Below are 24655 nucleotides of genomic sequence, written 5' to 3'. Positions count from 1 at the left end.
TATATTTAGTTTATTCGACATGAAAAGTTGCATACAAAATTTCTTTGCAGGAATGAGGATAATTTGATAATTATATACCTGTAATTAGGTTTTTTCCGAATAGAAATGTTTAGGTTGATATTTTATTTGAACTGGTGAGTTATACCACAAATGCAATCATTTGGTCTTCAAAGTGACGAAACGGCGTATTAGTCTGTCTTTGAATTGGAAAATGACCATACACCACTGAACTTAAAAAGGGCGACGAAACATGAATCCTTCCTTCCTCTACTTTGTGCAAGTGTGAATTGAGGGCAATGCTAACTACACTTTCCTTTTGCTTTACACACCCTTTCCCTTTTCTTTATTTGATTGAAATCGCCAAAAATACCCTATGAAAAGTAGTTATCAGAGAAGAAAAACAAAAATAAAAAACATTTCAAGAGTGGCGTGAGTAAGTGTAATGGTGTATGGTTGGTGGTTGGGGGAGGAGGGGAGGCAATAAACGCTAGGGACAGAGGAAGGGGAGTGGTGTCGGAAAGGGAAAGAAAAACAACAAAAGTGGGAAATGAAATAGGGTGCTTGGATAAATACAAATTAGAAGAGGGTGTATATAGAAAAATGATGGGTGAGGTAACACTGGCCAAAGTTTTTTTAATAACAAAAGAGAAACTATAAGAACAAAGAAAAAAAGAGAGGGAATTACTCCCCGTGCAATGCATTACCATTGAGAAGCAGAGACAACAGTTGCACCAAAGAGGCCGTAGTAGTTTGAGCTCTCATTTTTTTTTCCACCACCGGTATCCGGCCATTTATACTGTCTAATCTGGGGATCAATAGCTCTCGTCTTTGTTAATACATCTATTAGCCTGAACTTGAATGTTGGTTGAACACGTGAAATACTAGATAGTAGATACTAGTTTCACTGAATTCTAATTAATAGTGTAAACAACCAATGAAAATGAAGTTATGACTCTTATTTGGACACAATGCAAATAGAACGACTTCGTTGATCTCTTCGTATTTCTAGATTATGTATGACACGAAACATATAATTTAGCCAACGATATTGTTAATTATCAAGCTAGTATATATCAACTATCACAACATCAAAGTCCAACCTACCTTCATATAAAGTCATGAATGAATTATAAAATCTATCTACCACTTTGAAGACTGAAGTTATTACAAGATCAGCTGTACTGCAGTTGCAATATGATGATTGTGAACAGTACGATTCTCTTTGTATTTCAGTAGTACTTTGCATGACTAGGAATAGGATAGTACGTTCTGGCTTTAGAATGTGGCAGTGTCACTTCTTCTCCTAATCATCTTTTACAGAACAGAGGAGACTTTTTTTTTTTTTTTGAATCGGCAAAATTTATTAAAGCTTCCTCAATAACAAGAAGTACATGAGGAGCCAAAGCAGTACAAAAACAAAAGAATCCACTAGCACATCCAACAAGGACTGCTACAAAGATCCAAAAGAAAGAAAACACCCCACTAACAAAGGAACAACAACTAGCTAGAAGCATGAAAAGAAAAGGAAAAAAAAACTAGTCCCCTACACAAGCCATGCAAATTGACAAGAAAAAGCCACCTCTAAAAATCATTAGCGTTGAAGACAATCCCCGGGATCACACAGCAGACTTAATTGGAAATTAACCCAATTTCGTTTAATTTGATTAGCTATATCATTCCTGTTAATTAGAACCACAACCACAGGAATTCTGTAAAACAAAATTTTCTCAAATTAGCAATTTAAATTTTAAAATTTAAATAGATTATATGATATAAAAAAATAAAAAATAAATAAAAAAAACAACAGATATTTGGTTCAAACCTACAATATTTCTACCGATCGTTAGTTAATCCGGTGGTGATTGACGCTGAAACTTGATGTATGAATTGACCTCTGAATCAGATTATACAATTCAGTAGGCCGGTGGGCCGGATACCGGTGGTGAATGTGTGGGAGTTTCACCTATCGGTGAATGAATAAATCAATGATTCATAACCAGCAAGCAATTAAATAAAACTATCCGGTTGTTATTTATACTATTTTGGTTCAGTGCGACATGTGTTATTTCGAAGCCTAAAATTAAAAACTTGTTAACATTAAAGGCAAAACAGGGGAAAGAAGAGAAATACTCACTCCGGTCTTTTTTATAAGAAATATTTTGAAAAAATTACACATACCAAGGAAACACGTTTATTCCATGTATGTGTAATTTAAATTTATTCCATGTATTCCCTTATTTAATTACTTTTTATTCAACTAACTTACTTATTTTTAAATTCTCACTCATAATAAATAATGGCATAAGTGAAATTGAGCATTTAAACCATTTGAAAATTGGTCAAAGTTTTTTATAAAAATGACCAATTTTTTTTCTTCCAATATCTTCCTTATAAAAAGGACCGGAGGAGTAATAAACTTGAGATTTATTTACAACTACCAAGGTGACCGAACCAAACCTGCATTCATTCAATTCAATTTGATACTATATGACACAAAAGCAAAGAAGGAGCCATGAATGAACTAAACATTGTTTTTGACGATAACATGCATTTCATTACTACTATTCCCTACAGAGCATAGCATGGACCATTAGTAGTTGGTAATTGGTATTGGTAGTAGTATAGCCTTTTTCAGGTTTGTTGCTGGCTGGCTGGCATTCTCACCTACACATCACTCATTCATTGTGATCTAGCTAGGGTATGAGTATGACACATCTCTCTCACCGCGTTCTCTTCAGTATTGGATACTCTTCATTTCTCGAAAGAAATCACCAACTCTATTTATTGAATTAGAAGTTAAATGTACCGATATATTTCAATTCATCAATGTACTATAGAAGCTCCCTTTTAATACTGCTTCTTTTTATATGGATTGAGTATCCTTTGCGCATTACTACAAAAACTAATTGTATGAGCTCTCTCGAGAGTGAGAGAGATTTAACACAACTGTATTTTCAGAGATGAATTCGAACCCAAGACATCTAGTTAAGTTGATTCAATATTGCTTCTTTCTTTCCATGATCTACGTTTCCAAAATATAAATAACAAGCTTGTGCTTACATGTAAAAAAATTCAATAAAGATTAAATTTCAAAATTATAATTACAATAGACAACTCAAAAACGTTTAGATAATATAAGAGGAGTCTATAATTTTGTTTTCATTTATTCCATATTGCATTGGGAATGAAGGAAGGATAAACACAAAGAAAACATTTCAAGTTTACGTTCAAAATTGACCCCTTAAGCAAGTTCAGTTGGCAGAGACGGTGCATGTAATATGCAGGGGTCGAGGTTCTAACTCTGGTACTTTTACTTATTCATGTTAAAAGGTGAAATTATAACCACTAGACTGCTGATTGACAAAAAAAAAAGGTTCATGTTCAAGGTTAAACTTATAATAAACTTTAAATATAATTATACAATTGAACCCATACAATATAAATATTTTCCCTTTTAATAAAATAAAGTCTTAATAGTTGTGTACAATATTTCTCCCTTTACACAAGTTGCAACAGAAATCGCATCTCATAAAGTCCCAAATCATATACTGATCATACACAAAGTTAGTGTAGTAACAATATTGAATCAATAGACAGTTTTGAATGGCTTATAAACTTTAAGATCAAGAATAATCCCAGCAATAGAACCAACTGCAGAAGCTATAGAGATTATAAGACAAGCAACACTAAGCAATTGAAGACAAATCCATTTCGAGCTCCACTTCGGTATTCTCTTTTGAATTATGTACATCTCCACTGGAAAATAAACGGTAAGAGGCCAAAATCCGAGCGCACCAAGAAGTCCAACAATATCATTGAAGAATGGAAGGAGCATCGATACTAAAGTTGTTAATATCACAAAAATCGTCCTCCAAACCAATCTGAATAGGTTGAGTTCGTATGCTCGGAAACCAGGGATTGGAACTTTTATGATTTTATTCACAAAATCACTGTCTGGGAATCTTTTTGACGTGTAATTTTCGACGAAAGCATAAAGGGGTTGGCAGTAAACTTGGTATGCACCAATAAGGTGAATAACTATGGCAGCATTGGCTATGTCAAGTAGCCAAAATGGGTTATAGAATCCAAAACCGGTTAAAAGGTTTCCCGGACTTGAATTTCCAAACGCGGCATATCCAAAACAGCCGCAAAGCATGTAGAAAAATGTTGTCACTACAACACTTATTATTGTAGCCTTCTTCATTGTTTTCGCCTCGGTTGGAGGTGGTGCTTTTACCGTATCCTGTATCATAATATAATATCATTCTTAAAGTTTCGATTTAATCTAACTCAACTTTACAAAACTAATTTGTAAGGAAATAATTATCATTCTTTAAAATTTCTTTCCGTACAATATCTTTTTTCAATATGGTACTTAAAATAGCAAAATAAATACAAGTCTTAAAAAAAATGAAAAATAGCAAAATAAATTAATACCTGAATTTCTATAAGGATCATGGAGTAAGAGTAAGCAAAGGCTATGTCACCAAGAGCTTGCAAACTCCCCCAAATTTTTTGAGGTTTTGTCACATCATCTACCCCAGTCATGGTTCCATCAATCTTTTTGTGTTCTATTAAATTATTAAAATTACAAATTTGAGTTTAATTTTTGTCCAAATATAGGTAATAAAAGCAAAGAAAATATTCTAATAAACATGTGAGTAGAATTATTAGTGACAGAAAAAGGCGCCCAGACGGGCAGTCGCGGTCGAAGCATATATACCTATAACTTTTCCAATACCAAGGCCTAGACCAATTGTGGAGTATGTAAAGGACATAACAGCAGCTAAAATAGATAGCCACCATAGTTGATCAAAATCTGGAATTTGAGAGAATACAATTTGCACTAAACCAAATGAAATCATATAAATATTGCTGTTCATGTGACATGGATCTTTTCCTCCACTCCTGTGGAAACAATTTGACCTTTCAATTGCCCTGTTTCATACATAATTAACCAAACCCAATTAGACCATGTATGAAGCAGGTGTCAGTGTCGTATCTGTGTCTGTGCTTCATAGATAATCATAAAGATCACAATAAAACTTACATCATGCTTATGGCAGATGCTATAGTGTATCCAATTGCAACTCCAACAAGATTGAGATACTGAACTAGCCCACATAATTGAACTTGAATACCACCTTAACAAACATATATAATAAACACAAAAACAAGATTAAAAATTTCAAACTCTAATAAGATTCTAATAAGATGTTTGGCTAGGTGGGTGAATTTGAATATAGAATTTACCAAGATTTGAATGAACAGCATCCATATAAGTATAGTTTCTCTTGCCATTGATAGGGTCGCCGTTACGATAACATTCACAAAGAAGAATGGAGGTGTAGTAAGTAACCCAGGCAAAGAGAATCATGACAATAGGACCAGCAATCCATCCAAGTTGAGCAATAGCCCAAGCAAGAGACAACACTCCAGAACCAATCACAGCTGTTATTACATGTGCACTTGCCGTCCATGCAGTTCCTACGATTTTAAGCAACGTATTAGAATTTGGATTGAGTCTAACTCAACTGAGAACACAGAAAGATAAAAAAAAAATATTATTAATTAATTACCGGTTCTTTTGACACGACCATCATCGTCGAAATGCTTAGAATCTCTTTGTTGATCAATTGAGACATCAAATGTTTGGTTATGATTCTTGCTACCATTCCTCTCAACCATTTTTTGTTATGATGACAAAAGACTAATTAACCAAAGTTAATTAGCCAATATTTATAAAAATTTCTAATAACTAATGTGAGAAAAAAATTTGATTGTTGAATTTAGTGAAGACCAAAGAGATGGAGTATAAAGATGGTTAACTATGACATATTATGAGGCAGAAATTAATTAACATGTAATAAGAAAGTTTAATCTATGATACAAAGTGTTCCACCACACATGACACAACATGAAAAAACACAAACAAACAAAAAAAGTCAACAAAAACTATAGAGTTAGGAAGTACAGGTGAAAATGGTGATGATGGAAGTCAACTAAGGAAGGTGTTGTGTGTGTGTGTGTGTTGATGTTTTGGAGACTCTTGTGCTTATTATATTTGATGAGTTGAATAAACGTGCAATTAGTTTATGCAATGAAAGAAAATGGTGTAGGGTGTTATATATAATACTAAAGGAGAAAGAGAAACAATTATTTTTTTGTATTTGGATTCTCTTGTGTAGCATCTTCTTCTATTGACAGGTGATTTATGAGTGCAGCAATTAATTGTATAAGTGGTGGTAGAGAATAGAGAAAGAATGGTGTAAGAAATAAGATTTGAACTTTTTTATTTAGAAAACAACTTGAAGCTAATTAATAAGTTAATTAATAAAGATATTATAATTAAAGATAAAAGAAAAGCATGAATAGATTTGAAAAAAAATTAAAAATGAAATTTTCATGGGCCCGTTTGGATTAACTTATTTTTGAGCTTATGCAAACAACTTATGCAAATGTTTATGTATTATTATAAGTTTGTCAAGGTAATTTATGATAAAATAGTTTAGAAAAATACAATTTTCACTAGTGTAAACTTATAAAATAGCATAAAACCTAAGTTATATTGCATAAGCTCAAAAATAAGCTAATTCAAACGAACCCTAGTTTGTAGGAACATCATAATATATAAATATATATATATATAGAAGTTGGAGTTCGAATCTCGAACACTTCACTTGAGCTAGAATTCCTAGCAACTAGACGTGTCAGACACTTAATGTAGGTGTTTCTTTCGATCAAAATTTAAGCATTGGTTTATCATATTATGAGTGTTTAACTCTTTCAACTAACTTACTTATTTTTAAATTCTGTCTCATAATAAATAAGCGCATAAGTTAAAATTCTAATGCATATATTTTTATACTCACACATATAATTTTTTTTGTTTGAACAAGCCAAAATGATATATATATATATATATATATATATATATATATATATATATATATATATATATATATATATATATATATATATATATATATATATATATATATATATATATATATATATATAAACAAAAAGTCTTCTCAACACAAGACGTGACAAGAACGACCAGATAATGTTACACTAGAGTATAAAAATACAAGAACCAAAAGAAACTATACAAGGCCCAGACATATGATGCACTGAGTTTGCTGAGCCTCTGAACAATCTGTGATTTCTTTCGGTCCATACAACCCACACAACAACAAGCCATATAAGCTACATGAAAGAACGTAGTGCTCGAAGACCCCCTGCTGAACCTGTAAACTGAACAAAGTAATCAGAAAGAGTCTGAGCAGTCACCAGAGAAGAGCCAATCCAGGAGCTGACAAGAGACCAAAGGGCAGCAAAAGTGCTGCAGGAAAGGAAAAAGTGCTGAGCGGACTTAACCCCTCCGCAGCGAGAAACACAATGATGGGCCGCCTCAGATAAGATCCCTCGAGTAACCAGGTTTGCTTTGGTAGGTAACCTGTCCCGCAAGAGTCGCCAAGCACAGATAGAAACCTTCAAAGGAACCTGACGGTGCCAAATAAGACCTGACGCAACATCCAAAGTAACTGCATCGTCAAAATCTGATATGCTCCACGAACAATATAACCATCATCCAGGTCAGACTGCCACTGCCACCTATCGGAAACATGATCCTGCAAAGAGAGGGTAAAAAGTAAAGCCTGACATTCCCCCAACATCTCCTCCTCCGACGCCCTCAACTGACGCCTCCACACCCACGCCTCCCCTTCAACCCCCCATCCATGCATAAACATCTCAGCCACCGTGGCCGATTTGTTTTCTGCCAGATCAAACAGTCGCCCAAACCGCTCCCGCAAAGAGGTCCCATCCACCCAGGGTAGGGATGGCAACGGGCGCCCATGGGTGCGGGTTTGACACTTACCAAACCCACACCCGAAATCATCACCCAAACCCAAACCCAAACCCAAAGGCTGTTCGGGTGGCAAAACAACACCCACGCCCACACCCATTGGGTTCGGGTTTTTTTCACCCAAATCCAAACCCGCAACAAATTTGAAAATAATTTGCAAATTTAAGAAATTAAATTCCAACATAGACTTTGAATTAAATTACAACTAAAATTAAGGTCTTCCAAGGAAATTCAAACATAGACTTTCAAGAAATTACAATATAGACTTTCAAGAAATTAAATTATAACTAAAATTTAAGGTCTTCCAAGGAAATTGAGGGAGATTATGGGGGTAATTAGGTAATTATAAAATATTTCGGGTGGGTATATGGGTTTCGGGTGTGGGTTTGACTGATACCAAACCCACACCCATATTATCGGGTGTCACCCGAACCCAAACCCAAACCCAGTCAAATCGGGTTTCGCCCGTTGACTTGGGTTTGGGTTCGGGTGGGTCTCTCGGGTTTGAGTTTTTTTGCCATCCCTAACCCAGGGATCAATACAAAAGAAAGTATCGGACCCATCCCCCACCTTTCTCGAAACATACTCTCTGAACCACCCTCCCGCTGCCTCACCTCCACCATCCCGAATACGCGCCAACTCCCTCCACCATGTCGACCCACGCGCTCCACCCTTACACAGTCTGCCTCTCTCAACCCCGTAACGACCTGCCAACACTCGGAACCACAAACCCTCTCTATCCACTAGCATCCTCCAGTACCACTTGCCTAACAGGGCTAAGTTAAACTCCTTCAACTGTCTAACCCCCAAACCTTCGTACTCCTTACGTAAAAAAATAGTTTTCCAGTTAATCCAAGATATTTTCCTAGAATCCTCACTCCTCCCCCAAAAAAATTTAATCAAAATAGATTCGATAGAAGAAATAGTACCTGAGGGAGCTTTAAAGAAAAAAATAGCATAGACAGGCAGAGAGGTCAGAACGAATTTAAGCAGAACTACACGATCACCAAAAGAAAGAAAGAGCATATAATGTTAAATATTGTTATAAATTATGAAACTATACAAAATAAAATACAAATTTCGGATAAATTACTAAAGTCGATTAAAAGAAACTATTTTATATTCTAAAATAATAAAATTTTCAAAGAAAGGAAAATTATTTTTTTAAAATGATGACTTTAAGTTTTTTGACTCAAAATAGTTGCTCAAAGTTAATTGTTATCACAATTAATATTTATTTATGTTAAAATGGACTAAAGTGTATATTTTAACATAAGAGAGTTTAAAAAAACTATTTATAGTATTCTAAACAATATTAGAAAAAAAATTACACACTTAAAGTGGATAAGTGGAGTGCACGGGGTTCGAATCCCGGTCCCTACTTATAAAATGCGATGTTCTTTGCAAATTGAGTTAAGCTCATGGGAACACATGTCACTTTTTTTTAAGGATAAAAAACAAAATTTTATAATTTTATAGAGAAAAAAAAATTTAACCAATTGACATTAAATCTATCAAAAAAGTGGTAATATTCCTTTATCTCCAATAACACCATTCTTGGCCATGCAGGAACCGAATCTTTCTACGGTCAAAAAAACAAAATGCATCAAAGAACGTTCTAATTGTTCGACGCTCTATTTTTATACAATTTTGAATTTTAAACTCTAAAGATCATATATATGAATATAAAAATGTGTGGTTTATTTTGAAATGCAGAGGATTGGGATAAATCCTCTTGTGGAATAGGAATTAGTTCTATCAATCAATTTGGTCTTGGATAATAACACGTAAGGTGGGAAACTACATTCAGAAGAATAATAATAATTTTTTTGACAATAGAATAATAATGCTAATAATAATATAAAGTTTGTCAACTATCACTTTAATAATAATAATAATAATAATAATAATAATAATAATAATAATAATAATAATAATAATAATAATAATAATAATAATAATACAATTTTTATATGAAATTTTTTTTTTGAAACACAATTTTTATATGATTAAAAAATTGAATTTGCGACACTTCTTCCAATTCTTCTCCTACATTATATGTCTAATGGATTTGATCACTTAAACACTTCTAGAATTGAAGTAAAGATGAAAATGACTTCGATATTTGTGTGAGTGGAGGAGTAGTAAAATACGAACCTAAGAGCATCCACAATGAAACACTCCAATTTTGAGTATTTAAATGGGTTTCACATGGACACATCACTAATTTATTATTTTTTTAATAATAGTATCTAATAGGTACTCAACCCCTCCAATGGAGCACTTCTTAAAAAGTTCTAAAATGGGTCACATCAATAACCTCACATCATTACAATAACTTATTATTTAATTATCTATTTTATAATATAAATTGATTGAATGATAAAATTACAAAATTAGTATGTACTATTTTTTTTTTATAATTTGAAAAAATAATTAAAATTCGAAATTTAATTTAAAATAATATTGCCAAATTTTAAGAATTACACAATTAAAAAATAATTTAAAATAACATTACATAATTTTAAGAATTACACAATTAAAAAATAATTTAAAATAACATTACGTAATTTCAAAAATTGTGCTTTTGTGATGTACCAAAAAAAATTGTGTTTTTTAATAAATACTCATTAATTCAAATTGAATATATAAAATAAAGTGGGTCCCATGAGAAGAATATTTTAATGAAAAATAAGATGGGTCCAAGAGGAGAGAGAGAGAGAGAGTTCTTATTTTAGAAGTGGTACCTAATAGGTACTCAAATTGGTGGTACTCCAATGGTAATACTTAATAAGTATCATAAGTACCTAATAGGTACTACACCATTGGAGATGGTCTAAGCACAGTGCGATATTTTGAAGAATAACTAATTTATGTAAAAAAAATAAAAAAAATTTACATTTTAGTACCATACACTTGGGCATACTTTGATAGAATACATATATTCCCGTAAAAATAAATTATAAGTTAGCTGATAGCTGAAAAGTTAGTAAAATCAAATTAAAGTTTTCGGTAAATTTAGTTTTTGTAATCATAAAATGACATAAAAGTATATGGTTATTTTATGTGAGTAGGTAGTTATTTCTGTGAGTGAGTAGTTTTTTATTAGAAAAATAAAAAATAAAATTAATAAGATTAAAATTGGAATAATTAAAAGGTGAAAAACTATAAGTTATAAGCTCAAACGCTACTTCAAATAATATCTGGAAAAAAACTATAAGCTAGTAAATAAAAAATTGTTACCAAACACCTTTAATTTTATGAAACAAGCTTATAAGCTACTATAATAAACTATAAACTAGCTTATTTGTGTTACCAAACACATCCATAATATCAATATTGGTGTTTTTTTTTTTGTCAAATAGCCTAGTGACTAGAAAATCCACCTTAAAGGTGAATAAGTGGAGTGTCCCGGGTTTGAACCCAGACTCCTGCACATACAGTGTGATGTCTCTACCAACTAAACTAAGCTCACGATATTGGTGTTGTTTTATTTGAATTAATAAGTTTTTTTATTTATTAAGTTGTTATAATGTTTAAATGAATTTTTTGGGCCGAGTGGGGGTGTAAATCCTAGAGATTTACTTTTGTCACCCTACCGGTTACTCATGCGTCCTACGACTTTTCATTTTTACCCTTCCACTACTTAAGTAGCGGACGTTATAAAGGTAATAAGGTGTTATAAAGGTAATAAGGTATTTTGGTAAATTTGCAGGGTGCGCGCCAGAATGAGTAAGGTGGCAAAATGAGATCTCTAAATCCTAAATCATATGCTCCAAACCAAAGATGGTCATTATCCAGAGAATTTCTTTTTCCATATACGCATTGAACTTACCAAAATACTCATGTCCGCTACTTAGGCAGCGGATACACTCTAAAAATATCCTACCATATTTTTTTTTAATAACGTCTATTACTTAGGTAGTAGATGACATTTACAAAATTTCTCATTTTTATAATGTTCGTCACTTAAGTAGTAGAAGAGTAAAAATAACAACGTACAGGGCGTGCGAGAAGAATGTAAGACGCAAAAAAAATAGTCATCATGCGGTTTTCTTCTATATCGATCCAGCCCATCTAACACAAACTAATATCCACATTGTACGTGTTAATTAATGAGGTTTTTTAGTAGTTACTAGCCTAGTATAACTCGGTCCGATATTCGCTATTCATCGTCTATTTATGAGTGAGATAAAGATGCGTGAAAGATTAGTGAAACTTTTTAGTAGAATCTACTCATTAAAATAGGTTTCACTAATCTATCATGTGTGTCTATTTATCAGAAATAAACGATAAGTAGTGAGTAAATAAATAGAGAAAAAAAAAACCATTTATGATATATTTAATATTTTTTTTGAAGAATATATTTTTGTCAAAGTTAAACCAAGAAATAATCTACTTTTTGTTGTAAAAAAAATAAAAATAAAGTGTACTTGTCAATTAGAGGAACCAAATCAAATCAAAGCAAATGGTCCTTTGGTTTCTTATTTGTCAAGTTTAAGCTTCAAAATAATGGAAGGTAGAGAACAATAAGTAGATATTTCAAAATTTTCCTCCACCCTTTTAAGTAGCCACAGCCACCATCCAAATAGCATATTTAATCTTCCAAAGTTTTTATTAAGAGCCAGTTGATGAAAAGGAGACCACTGACATTGACAAAAACCACAAAATTACACATCCATATATAATATACTTATATGTATAGTATATAATTTGATAAAGTTATGGTTAATTCAACCATTCATCCATATTCTCAAGTAGGCTAGACATAGACTCTAGAGGTAACCTCCCTGATATAAGAAAAAAAACAACACCATCCATTCCTACTTTTCACAATCAACTTATTTTCTATAGCAAAATTCTTACAAGGAAAAAGGAGGGACACATTTGTCTTTCACAACTTTCTTTGACCTTAGGTTAAACAAGATAGATATATCAAATAAAAACAAAGATTCATATTCCCATGATATGCAAATGACATGCTTCAAACTACAATAAACCATTCAAAAAGACATGCTATTTTTTTCGTCTTTACGTCGTTGCATACTCTTACTGAGAGAGGGAAGCCTCAGTAATCACTATGAGTAAGCATGTGAGAATCCATTTACCATGAAGAGTTAGCATATGATATGCTATTCATTACCGAATAGCGAGCTAGAACATGGAAGATGGAACTCTTCATGGAAATCAAAGAAAAAAGAACTCTGGTTTAGTTCCTCCACCACATAGTGTCAATTTACTGGTCTGAGACAGCGCATGGCGTATCGTCCAACTATGTTTTTCATAGGAAGTGGTCCCCTGTTCGTCATTGGATCGATATACGACAAAGAGGAACAAGAGGTCAAATATAATAAATTAATAATATTGATTAAGAGAAAGAGTTTTAATATTGATCAAGAGAAAACATGGCCTAACTGCATTTACATCAAGACTTCAAAATTAATGGAGAATGAAAAATGAAAGTAGAGTAACTTGCTGTAAAAGTTACTTACCATACATGAGAATCATAGCTATTGTTGCGATTATCACCCAACACATAAACATGGCCTTGTGGAACATACTGCAAGGATATAAGCAATGACGAAAGGAAATATCCGAATATTGAATTGAATATATAAACAAATAAGGACATAGAACTTATCAGAACTGAAAATAAACTGGTCTCACAGTTAATTCGGTTGTGTATGTCGGTGGCTCTACCACGAAATCCTCCTCTTGAGCGACACCATTGACATAGAGTCCTCCATGATGAACCTACAAAATGTTAGACAATTGAAATAATAAACAACACCTTCACATATTTTCTTAGCAATGATGGATTTATAAAATTACCATGTAGATACTTAATTTTGGTATATTGTAAATTTCAATTGACATTTAGTATTAGTACCTCAACAGTGTCGCCTTCTTTTGCAACAACTCTTTTAATAAAAATCACATCTGTGTTGTCTTCACAATGCTACATAAAAAAAAGGAATCATGTAACGGTAAGTATGCTACATACATAATATTTCATACCAGTACAGAATACCAGCACAACATACCTGCGTTGGATCCCGAAATGTCACAATATCATGTATAGCAGGATTCCAGATGTAATATGAAGCCTGAGGATATTAACCAGTAAAACATAAAAAGAGATGAAACAAGCAGAAAATATGCATTGATCTTATCTCTGTCTGTCCCATAATTTTTGTGAATTTCATTCTTTCGGAATGCATAAAAATGCATGATAGATGGTATCTTTTTCACTACTTAGAATTTGCGCTAGGCTTAACTCAACCCCAAAAGTTGGTTCAAGGCGCGAGGATTGACTAATCCTTAAAAGGAGTTTGGACTACTTAAGCCATATCACTAGTCTATGCAAGATCTCAACATTTTCCTTAAGAATTGAAACTTCGATTCCATAGGTGCTAGTCAAATAATAATAAGTCCTCGGTGAACAAGCAAGAACCAAATTTTACAGGTGCTAGTCAAATACATCATAAAACCAAGTACTCCTTAGTTACACTTGTGTTATATCTTACCCTATATATAGGACAGAAAACAACTACTAACTAACAGCCTTAGTGGAACCGACTAATGTGACACAAAGTACAAATATTATAACTAAACTAAACCAACAAGCCTATTCTATTTCTCATAAAGCTAGTTTCTTTTTGAATCGGCTAATATATTACAACATTCAACCATTAGTATAAGACATACAAATGGTGAGAAAAGGTACAAAACTGCAAAAAATGCAGTAGAACAACATCACCAAATACAAACATCATTTCAAAGTCAAACAAGGACACACAAAAGTCGCACACTCCAACTCCATGTCCTACCCCAACAAACTAAAACCCGAGCGGAAACATTGCTGAACTGAAGCGGAACAGAACCATCCCTCACAGAAGAACACCCTTGTCAAATCAAGCTCTTCCGGGCAAAAAGTAAACACCAACAACCAAACAAACTCCGCCCAGATCTCAGCAAACTGCTAGTTATAAGGCGTGGTATATTTTTTGGACTATAAAATATAATCCCGTAGAATGATTGCCGATATTAGATATCAACGTATATTGGAAAACCAATTCTCAGTAAATCACAAAGGAAAAACTAGACTATCATACATCAAATTAGGATTATTAGTTAAACAAAAAAAAACTGATCCAAAAACTTGAACTTAAGTCCATCCAAAAACTGGTCAAGGGTTGAACTCAATGTCATAATGCATAATGCCATTTCTGCATGTCATTCAAGAATCAAAGTTTTGACCAAGGTTTTTCCTAGAAAGATGTATGAAAACCTGATCACTATTTTCATATTTATGGCCTGTTTGGATTCGGCTTATTTTTTAGCTTATGAAAATAGCTTATGCAAATAAATTAAGTTTTATGTTAATTCATAAGTTTTCACTAACAAAAATTGTATTTTTATAAGTTGTTTTCTCATAAACGATCTTGAAAAACTTATAATAATGCATACAAGCTTATTTATTTAAATAAGTTGTTTCGCATAAGCTCAAAAATAAGCCAATCCAAACGGGCCCTTAAGCAGTATCATCAAGCTAACAGAAACTAATACATTAATTGTTGAACTCTTCATTCAAATTTTCAAAACTTCTTCAGCGGCAACTTGCAAACAACAGCAGCAACATAAAACAACAGTCAATGTTTTTCGCTACATAATGCTAACAACTACAATGATATCATAAAATCCTATAATGAAATACTTAAAATCCGTTGTATTTGCAATTGGTAAAGTATGTAGGAAAGTGAAAATGTACTTGAATATAAAAAGTCTAGATACAATACAAGAATCAAGATATCAATTAGAAATTTAGAATCTAAGGAAAGATACCTAAAAAGGCAATGAAATATACCTAAAATGCATGGAATATGGAATAAAATTGCATATCATTGGCCTGTAATATATGATTATGGAATATTACTCTTCAATTCATAAGATCTTGCATAATAAAGGCAGATATAATATAACAGAAACAGAAACTTAAGTTATGTGTAGATCATGTACCTTTTCGACAATAATTCGATCGCCAACACGAAGGGTAGGGTACATAGAAGAAGAAGGTATGTAGCATAGCTGAGAAAAGGTAGACCAAAGAAGAAAAACCACCAAAAGCCTAAAGAAGCCTTCAAGACCCGGCCATCGAAGGAATCCCCAACTTTGACATGGCATCCATCGTGATGAAGGATAAGTAAACACAAAATTGTACATAGCAGATGGCCTCAAGAAGCTCATTTCTCAACACTCAATTACTTAACTAAGTGATTGTTAATTGTTTTGATTGTTTGTACCAAAAATTGAAAAAAGTTGCAGAGTGTGAAATGAGTTTTCAGTTTCTTATTTAACAGAATTGTGGAGCTATTTGGCTAAACTTGGTGATTAAGTTTCCTCAAAAACAAAAAGGAAAAGAGAGATCTACTACTACTTCTATGCCTACGCGTTTGAGAGTTTTGACTATTACATAAAGTACAGTAACACTACAGTACCAATGTTTTTGTCTTTTGTTTATGTCAGAATTATTAACCGCAACATATATACACTTTCAACCGGAATAACGAATTACAAAAAAATTCAGTAATATCTATTACCTCTTTGATTAATATTGCAAGACTATTGTACCAATAAAGTTAACTAAGTTGGTAGGATCGTTGCATTATACACATGCATGAGCTGGGGTTCAAACTTTAAAAACACTCCACTTATTCATCTTTAATGTAGAATTTCTTACCACTATAGGCTACTTAACCGGGGAAAAAATATATTGTACTTTATTAAGTGATCTTGATTAATTACTTCTTCTTTTCGCGCCCCCTAGATGTTCTTGTTCGCCCTTAGAACTTTCAAAAATGGTCGCTACTTAAGTAACAAATTCAGGGGGCGCAATGTGAACCTTATAAAATCTAATATTTTTCAATTTTTGTATCTCTCACTCTTTCTTCGTCCCCATTTTATAAGGTTCACATTTTTGCATTCTAGGATGCAAACTAATTTTTTCCCTAGTTTTTGCTATATACACATTTGCATCCTACGTTGCAAGGGGTAGAATTAGAAGGCCAGGGGCGCGTGCAAGACTCGGGGAGCATGAAAAGAAGAGGTCTATGGATTATTAGGGGGAGGTGTTAGTGTTATGGGCTATTAAAAATTGTAAAAGCCCAAGTTAGCTCAACCCAACACCCAAAAACATGATAAAAATGTGTCAACAACACAGAAGATACGAGAAAGAAAGAAATATCTGCAGCAAACGTCAGTGCACACGAAAACATTCTTAATAAAAAATTTTAAAAAACAGTATAGTAGGCTAGTAGCTTAGAAATACTGGTTTTATAAATGACATGACAAAACTGTATCGGAGAGATATAAGACGATAATATTTTTATATTCGAAAATAAAATGGGTATTTTTTTATTTTTTATAGTTGTATTGTGGACAAAAAGTTATCTTGTGATTCAGTGAGGGACAAAAAAATTTTATTTTTATCATGTCCCTTATTGTCTAATTTGTCCAGTCTCATAACCAATTTCAAATAAAACAGAGTACAACAAAAATTGTCCAGTTCCTCTCCATTTTTTTTAGCAGATGAAAACTGAAAAGCAACAAAAGATTGCTCCTCCTCTGATTTCCAAAGACAAACAAATGAACAATGGATTGGCTCCACGTCTCACTTTATCTTATCTGCAAAATTAACTGTAATCTGAACCTATACACATAAATGCTCTCTCTTCCACTCCTTTTTCTTTAGTTAAACACACTCAAAATTAGTAACAATGATTGCACAACACTTCTGCATAGTGTTGCTGTTGTTGCTAGCCTTTCCATTACTATGGGCCACTGAAGATTATTCTTCTTCCACCACCACCAGCGACAGCATCATCTTCACCACACTTGGCAGAGCTTTCTACGCTTTCGATATCTATTCTCTCCCAATTCACAACCCTCACAATGAATTACAACTCACTGACGGCCACTCCGTCAATTTTAACGGCCACTTCATTTCCAATCACGCATCCATCAAACTCCCCACAGACCAAAACCCACCTCCTCTGCAACTCGTTTACGTCACAGAGAGAAACGGTTTTCCAACCATATACTACGACGCCGTTTACACAGAATCAGAAAAAGATATCACTAACAGAATTCAACTTCCTCTGTTACAAACAGAGTCTGAGTCTCAAGTTTCGATCAAAGATAAACCAACTTTAACTACCGATGGTGAATATTTAATCTACGTGTCAACACACGAGAATCCTCGCGTGCCACGTGTAAGCTGGACGGCCGTTTATTCAACTCATCTGAAAACAGGTAAAACTAAAAGACTCACTCCTTACGGCGTCGCTGATTTCAGCCCCGCCGTATCTCCGTCTGGAAAATGGACTGCTGTCGCTTCCTACGGCGGACAAGGTTGGTCCGGCGAAGTAGAGGATCTCACTACAGATATCTATGTTTTCCTTACTAAAGACGGAACTCAACGATACAAGGTGGTTGAGCACGGTGGCTGGCCATCTTGGATCGACGATCGGACTATTTACTTTCACCGGAGAGGTAATGATGGTTGGTGGAGTATTTACAGAGTGATTCTTAGCGCTGATTCTATTTCTTCTGACTCGGTTATCATCGAACGAGTCACACCACCGGGTTTACATGCTTTCACACCCGCAACCTCGCCAGGAAATAATAAATTCATCGCCGTTGCGACGAGAAGAGCTGATTCTAGTTTCCGTCACATTGAATTGTTTGATCTGGTTAACAACGAGTTCAAGGAGTTAACTCGTTTGGTCTCGCCTAACGTTCATCATCTCAACCCGTTTATATCACCCGATTCAACTCGGGTCGGGTATCATAAGTGTAGGGGAAAGGAAAGTAGTAATAGTAGTCCCCAGTTCTTGCTAGAGAATGTTCAGAGCCCCGTTCCAAATTTAACTCTCTTCCAGTTCACCGGTTCGTTTCCGGTTTTTTCACCATCCGGAGACCAAATTGCTTATGTTGAGATGCCTGGGGTTTATGTTATGAACCGGGACGGTTCAAACCGGCGTAAGGTTTCTGATTCAATGGCATTCTCGACTGCCTGGGACCGGGTTCGACCCGGTGTAATCTACACTGCAGTTGGAGAAACATTTGCTTCGGAGAGCACGCAGGTTGATATCATATCAATTGATGTTGATCGGAACATTGTTAAAAAGTTGACTCATGACGGAAAGAACAATGCATTTCCGTCACAATCGCCTGACGGAAAACGGATTGTGTTCCGTTCAGGTCGAACGGGGCATAAGAATCTTTACATAATGGATTCAGTTGGCGGAGAGAAAAGCGGACTTAGAAGGTTAACAGAGGGTCCATGGACGGATACAATGTGCAACTGGTCCCCTAATGGAGAATGGATCGCTTTTGCATCGGATCGTCATGACCCGGGGAGTGGAAGCTTCGAGATTTACCTGATCCACCCGAATGGAACTGGCTTGAGGAAACTGATTCAAAGTGGATCGGGTGGTAGAACGAACCACCCGTATTTTAGTCCTGATGGAAAGAGCATTGTGTTTACGTCAGACTATGCTGGTATATCAGCTGAACCGATTTCAAACCCGCATGCTTACCAACCTTACGGTGAAATATTTACCGTTAGGTTGGATGGTTCAGGTTTGACAAGATTGACACATAATTCATATGAAGATGGAACTCCTGCTTGGTCTCCCAAATATATCAAGCCAGTAAATGTTGAGAGGCCTAAGGGTGGACCTTATTGTTCTTTTGATGATCTTCATTGGCTCGACAACATACCAAATTACATTGTCGGTACAGGGCTACATGCACAGTGTGGTATGTAAAATGATGATGCCATAAACAACTTAAGTATGTGTTATAGTGTTTGATGGAATGACCCATGAGCTGCTCAATCAATGTTTATTTCTCCTAATTTCTAGGCAATAAAGTTTAAACTAGTTATTGGGATCAGAATAATTAAAGTCTCTAAGTATCAGTTACATAGTAAATGTTTTGCCTTTTTATTTTTCCTTATGGCTGTTTAAGTACCAAGCTTTGCTGCTCAATAATACAATAAGCTTTTTTGCAGTCAGATTACATCTTAGTTCTTGCTTATACAATCACTATATTTCACTAAATAACCAACAAATTGGTAACAGAGCAATCTTCTTACGGGATCTGTGAAATGGATGCCGGAACAAATTTTTCGCAGGTTGCTCCACCTATTTTTGATGGAGAAAGCTATGACCTTTGGGCTGTGAGGATGGAATCCTACCTAGAGGCTTTAGATCTTTGGGAAGCTGTAGAAGAAGATTACGATGTTCCGCCACTAGGAGAAAATCCAAGCATGGCTCAGATTAGAAATCACAAACAGAGAAAAACCAAGAAGGCAAAAGCAAAAGCATGTCTATTTGCTGGTGTTTCAAAAACTGTATTTACTAGAATCATGACTCTCAAATCAGCGAAAGCTATTTGGGATTATCTGAAAGAAGAATATGCAGGAGACCAGAGGATACGAAGCATGCAGGTGATAAATTTAAGAAGAGAATTTGAGCAACAAAGAATGAAAGAATCTGAGACAATCAAAGAGTACTCGGATAAATTACTCAACATTGCCAACAAGGTTAGGTTGCTGGGTGCTGAGTTTCCTGATTCAAGAATTGTAGAAAAAATTCTTGTGACAATACCTGAAAGATATGAAGCATCTATAGCCACCTTGGAGAACACAAAAGATCTATGCGATATTACACTGGCAGAAGTATTACATGCACTGAAGGCACAAGAGCAAAGAAGGCTTATGAGGCAAGAGGAATCTATGGAGGGTGCATTTCAAGTCAAGTTGCAAATCAACAAAAAAGGAAAAGGTCGCAACAACTCTGAAGGTTTTTCAAACAGCAAAAACAATGATCAAAACAGTGACACTCAGTTGTATCCATCCTGCCCTCATTGCAAAAAAACTAATCATCCAGAAAAAAAGTGTTGGTGGAGACCAGATGTAAGGTGTCACAAGTGTGGTCGGTTAGGGCACGTGGAAAAAATATGCAAATCTCAACAACAACAACAAGAAGTCAAGGTTGCTGAGGATGAATCACAAGATGAGCAGTTGTTCACTGCATCATGTTTTGCTTCCAATTACTCCACGGAAAGTTGGCTAATTGATAGTGGTTGTACAAATCACATGACTTATGATCGTGAGCTATTCAGAGAGCTTGATGAAAATGTTCTCTCTAAAGTCAAGATTGGAAATGGAGCATACATTGAAGTAAAAGGCAAAGGAACTGTGGCCATTGAAGGTCACACAGGTTTGAAACTTATCTCTGATGTTTTGTTTGTTCCTGAAATAAATCAAAATTTGTTGAGCGTTCCACAGTTGCTGGAAAAAGGTTATAAGGTGTTTTTTGAAGATAAAAATTGCATGATTAAAGATTCAGAAGGTAGAGAGGTATTCAAAATTCAAATGAAAGGCAAAAGTTTTGCCTTAGATTTCATGAACAAGGAGCAGGCTGCAATGCACAAGGAGGTTAGCAGTACAATGCTTTGGCACAAGAGATTGGGCCACTTCCATCATGCTGCTCTAATTTTTATGAAGAAGAACAACTTGGTGAATGACTTGCCAAAATTAGAAGTTATGCCTCCTGAATGTATCGCTTGCCAATATGGGAAACAAAAAAGGCTTCCTTTTCAACAAAACAATACTTGGAGGGCCACACAAAAGCTGCAATTGGTACACACAGATGTGGGAGGACCTATGAAAACACCATCATTGAATGGCAGTAAGTATTACATTGCATTCATTGATGATTATTCAAGGATGTGTTGGATTTATTTTATGAAGTTTAAATCTGAAGTTGCTGGTATTTTCATGAAATTTAAAGCTTGGGTTGAAACTCAAAGTGGAAGCAAGATGCAGGTGATCAGGTCGGATAATGGAACTGAATATACCTCTGAAAAATTTAATAAATTTTGTGAAGATGCAGGCATTGAACATCAATTAACAGCACCGTACACTCCACAACAGAATGGTGTTGTAGAGAGGAAAAACCGAACAATTATGGAGATGGCAAGGTGTATGCTTCATGACAAAGGGCTGCCAAAGGAATTTTGGGCAGAGGCAGCAAATACTGCAGTTTTTCTTTTGAACAGACTGCCAACAAAAGCCGTCCAGAAAAAGACTCCATTTGAAGCTTGGCATGGCAGCAAACCAAAGCTAATTAATCTGAAGACATTTGGCTGCCTTTGTTTCTCTTATATACATCAAGTTAAGAGAGACAAGTTGGATAAGAAAGCAGAACCAGGAATTTTTGTGGGCTATAGCTTAATTGCTAAGGCCTATAGAATATATTTGCCACATCAAAACAAAATAATTGTCAGCAGAGATGTAAAATTCATGGAGTTAGATAGCTGGAGCTGGGAAAATGACAAGATTGAATTCCAAGAGGTGAATGAAGATGTCGATGATGAACCTGTTAGAGGAGAAAGATCACTTTCTGACATTTATCAGAGGTGTAATGTTGCGATCATGGAACCTGCTGGATATGAAGAAGCTGCAACAGATAAAAAATGGATGGATGCGATGAAGGAGGAGCTCAAGATGATTGAAAAAAATCAGACATGGAAATTGGTGGACAGACCTAACCATAAGAAAGCTATTGGAGTCAAATGGGTTTATAGGACCAAGCTTAATTCTGATGGTTCCCTAAACAAGTATAAGGCAAGACTTGTTGTTAAGGGATACGCCCAAATCTTTGGGGTAGATTTTTCTGAAACATTTGCTCCAGTAGCTAGATTGGATACCATAAGGTTGTTGCTAGCTCTAGCTGCACAAAATGGTTGGGTTATACATCAAATGGATGTCAAGTCAGCTTTTCTGAATGGATACTTAGAAGAAGAAATATTTGTTGAACAACCAGAGGGTTTTGTTGTTGAAGGACAGGAGGAGAAGGTATATAGATTAAATAAGGCTTTGTATGGGCTAAAACAAGCACCAAGATCATGGTATAGCAGAATAGATAGACACTTGATGAACTTAGGCTTTGCAAAAAGTCCAAGTGAATTTACCTTATATGTTAAAAAGGTTGATAATGAAATACTTGTTGTATCACTCTATGTTGATGATCTGTTCGTTACAGGAAGTCATGAGGAACTTATTTGCAAGTTCAAGGAGGAAATGAAAGGTGCTTTTGAGATGACGGACCTTGGAAAAATGACATTTTTCCTTGGAATGCAGGTGCAACAAAAGCAAAATAAAATATTTGTGTGCCAACAAAAATATGCAAAAGAAGTTCTCAGGAAGTTCAATATGGAAGAATGTAAACCAGCTACAACTCCAATGAATCAAAAAGAGAAGTTTTGCAAAGAAGATGAAGCTGAAAAGGTTGATGAGAGATTGTACAGAAGCATAATAGGCTGTTTGATGTATTTGACAGCAACTAGGCCTGATATCATGTATGCTGTAAGTTTATTATCAAGGTACATGCATTGTGCTAGTGAAATTCATTTTCAAGCAGCTAAAAGAATTCTTAGATATGTCAAGGGCACACTTGATTACGGAATAAGGTTCAGTCAAGTAAAAAGTTTCTGCCTTCTTGGTTATTCTGACAGTGATTGGGCTGGATGTGTTGATGATATGAGGAGCACATCAGGTTATTGTTTTACAATAGGTTCTGGAGTTTTTTCATGGTGTTCAAAAAAACAAGAAGTTATAGCTCAATCGACAGCAGAGGCAGAATATATAGCTGCTGCTGCTGCTGTGAATCAAGCTATTTGGATCAGAAAGCTCATGACAGACTTGCACATGAATCAAACAGAAAGCACAAAGATATTTGTGGATAACCAAGCTGCAATTTCAATTGCTAATGATCCAGTGTTCCATGGTAGAACCAAACACTTCAAGATCAAGTTTTTCTATCTAAGAGAAGTTCAAAAGGATGGAGAAGTTCAGCTTGTCTATTGTAAAACAGAACATCAGAATGCAGACATCTTAACAAAGGCACTTTCAAAAACCAGATTTGAGTTCATGAGGAAAAGGCTTGGAATATGCAGCTCTAGTGCCAAGGAGGAGTGTTTGATGGAATGACCCATGAGCTGCTCAATCAATGTTTATTTCTCCTAATTTCTAGGCAATAAAGTTTAAACTAGTTATTGGGATCAGAATAATTAAAGTCTCTAAGTATCAGTTACATAGTAAATGTTTTGCCTTTTTATTTTTCCTTATGGCTGTTTAAGTACCAAGCTTTGCTGCTCAATAATACAATAAGCTTTTTTGCAGTCAGATTACATCTTAGTTCTTGCTTATACAATCACTATATTTCACTAAATAACCAACATATAGTAAATAATTGAGGGTGGGATGTTAAAGTTGTAGGTTGAGGGTTTTTTGTTGTTAATTTGATGTTGGCCTTGCATTCTGCCTTTGGATTGTGCATACTTTTTTGGTGGATATGTAATTTGAAGCAGCAATATGAAATGAAAAATCATTTACTAGTACATTATAAACACACGATATTTAATTGGGTTTAATTCTTGAGCTATTTTTAAAACCTTGAGTTTTTTTTTTTAAACGGACAAAGTTTGTAATTTGGTATGTTAGTCATAGTATTTTTTACCTTCGTTAGGATTTGAACTCTGGACCATTAACTTCTTTAATCCTAAGTTCAAACCAATTGAGTTATCCATCTTACCTCATTTAAAACCTTGAGTGTAATGTTGAAATGTCGAATTCTGTTGAAAACAAACAGAACCAGCAAGTTAAGCAAAACAAAATTTATAATTTCCTAATGGTTGCAAGTATCTGGTACA

At 34.6% G+C, this 24655-nt stretch overlaps 3 protein-coding genes across 3 annotated transcripts; 1 reads left to right on the top strand and 2 right to left on the bottom strand.

The window, feature by feature from the left end:
* Window positions 1–3432: 3432 nt before the first annotated feature.
* Window positions 3433–6268, bottom strand: LOC123906958 (amino acid permease 3-like). Its single transcript, XM_045956990.1, has 6 exons — window positions 5580–6268; window positions 5254–5487; window positions 5051–5144; window positions 4724–4938; window positions 4438–4571; window positions 3433–4243 (listed from the first exon to the last, which is right to left on the bottom strand). Exons 1-6 carry the CDS (start codon window positions 5686–5688, stop codon window positions 3587–3589), a joined length of 1443 nt encoding a protein of 480 aa, XP_045812946.1. The 5' UTR covers window positions 5689–6268; the 3' UTR covers window positions 3433–3586.
* A 6279-nt stretch (window positions 6269–12547) lies between these two features.
* LOC123905598 (chloroplast processing peptidase-like) lies at window positions 12548–17479 on the bottom strand. The gene is made up of 6 exons (XM_045955268.1): window positions 15890–17479; window positions 13915–13977; window positions 13761–13829; window positions 13538–13624; window positions 13363–13430; window positions 12548–13168 (listed from the first exon to the last, which is right to left on the bottom strand). The coding sequence occupies exons 1-6, from the start codon at window positions 16115–16117 to the stop codon at window positions 13102–13104; spliced, it is 582 nt and encodes a 193-aa protein (XP_045811224.1). The 5' UTR covers window positions 16118–17479; the 3' UTR covers window positions 12548–13101.
* Window positions 17480–17646: 167 nt separating this feature from the next.
* LOC123905596 lies at window positions 17647–24343 on the top strand. Its single transcript, XM_045955266.1, has 2 exons — window positions 17647–19735; window positions 24185–24343. Exon 1 carries the CDS (start codon window positions 17647–17649, stop codon window positions 19699–19701), a length of 2055 nt encoding a protein of 684 aa, XP_045811222.1. The 3' UTR covers window positions 19702–19735; window positions 24185–24343.
* Window positions 24344–24655: the final 312 nt, after the last annotated feature.

Source organism: Trifolium pratense, linkage group LG2 (assembly GCF_020283565.1).
Source record: "Trifolium pratense cultivar HEN17-A07 linkage group LG2, ARS_RC_1.1, whole genome shotgun sequence".
Classification (NCBI taxonomy): Eukaryota; Viridiplantae; Streptophyta; class Magnoliopsida; order Fabales; family Fabaceae; genus Trifolium; species Trifolium pratense.
Note: the sequence above shows the minus strand (reverse complement) of the source record. Positions and strands in the feature narration are given on the sequence as shown.

What these genes read in the sequence shown, in the direction of transcription:
- LOC123906958 (XM_045956990.1), bottom strand. Translation starts at nt 5,688, where the DNA reads ATGGTTGAGAGGAATGGTAGCAAGAATCATAACCAAACATTTGATGTC. An exon ending in TGGTCGTGTCAAAAGAACCG is followed by an intron (nt 5,488 to 5,579) that starts GTAATTAATTAA and finishes TTAAAATCGTAG; the next exon opens with GAACTGCATGGACGGCAAGT. An exon ending in TGCTGTTCATTCAAATCTTG is followed by an intron (nt 5,145 to 5,253) that starts GTAAATTCTATA and finishes ATGTTTGTTAAG; the next exon opens with GTGGTATTCAAGTTCAATTA.
- LOC123905598 (XM_045955268.1), bottom strand. Translation starts at nt 16,117, where the DNA reads ATGAGCTTCTTGAGGCCATCTGCTATGTACAATTTTGTGTTTACTTAT. An exon ending in ATCGAATTATTGTCGAAAAG is followed by an intron (nt 13,978 to 15,889) that starts GTACATGATCTA and finishes TAATATCCTCAG; the next exon opens with GCTTCATATTACATCTGGAA. An exon ending in CATACACAACCGAATTAACT is followed by an intron (nt 13,431 to 13,537) that starts GTGAGACCAGTT and finishes ATATCCTTGCAG; the next exon opens with TATGTTCCACAAGGCCATGT.
- LOC123905596 (XM_045955266.1), top strand. Translation starts at nt 17,647, where the DNA reads ATGATTGCACAACACTTCTGCATAGTGTTGCTGTTGTTGCTAGCCTTT.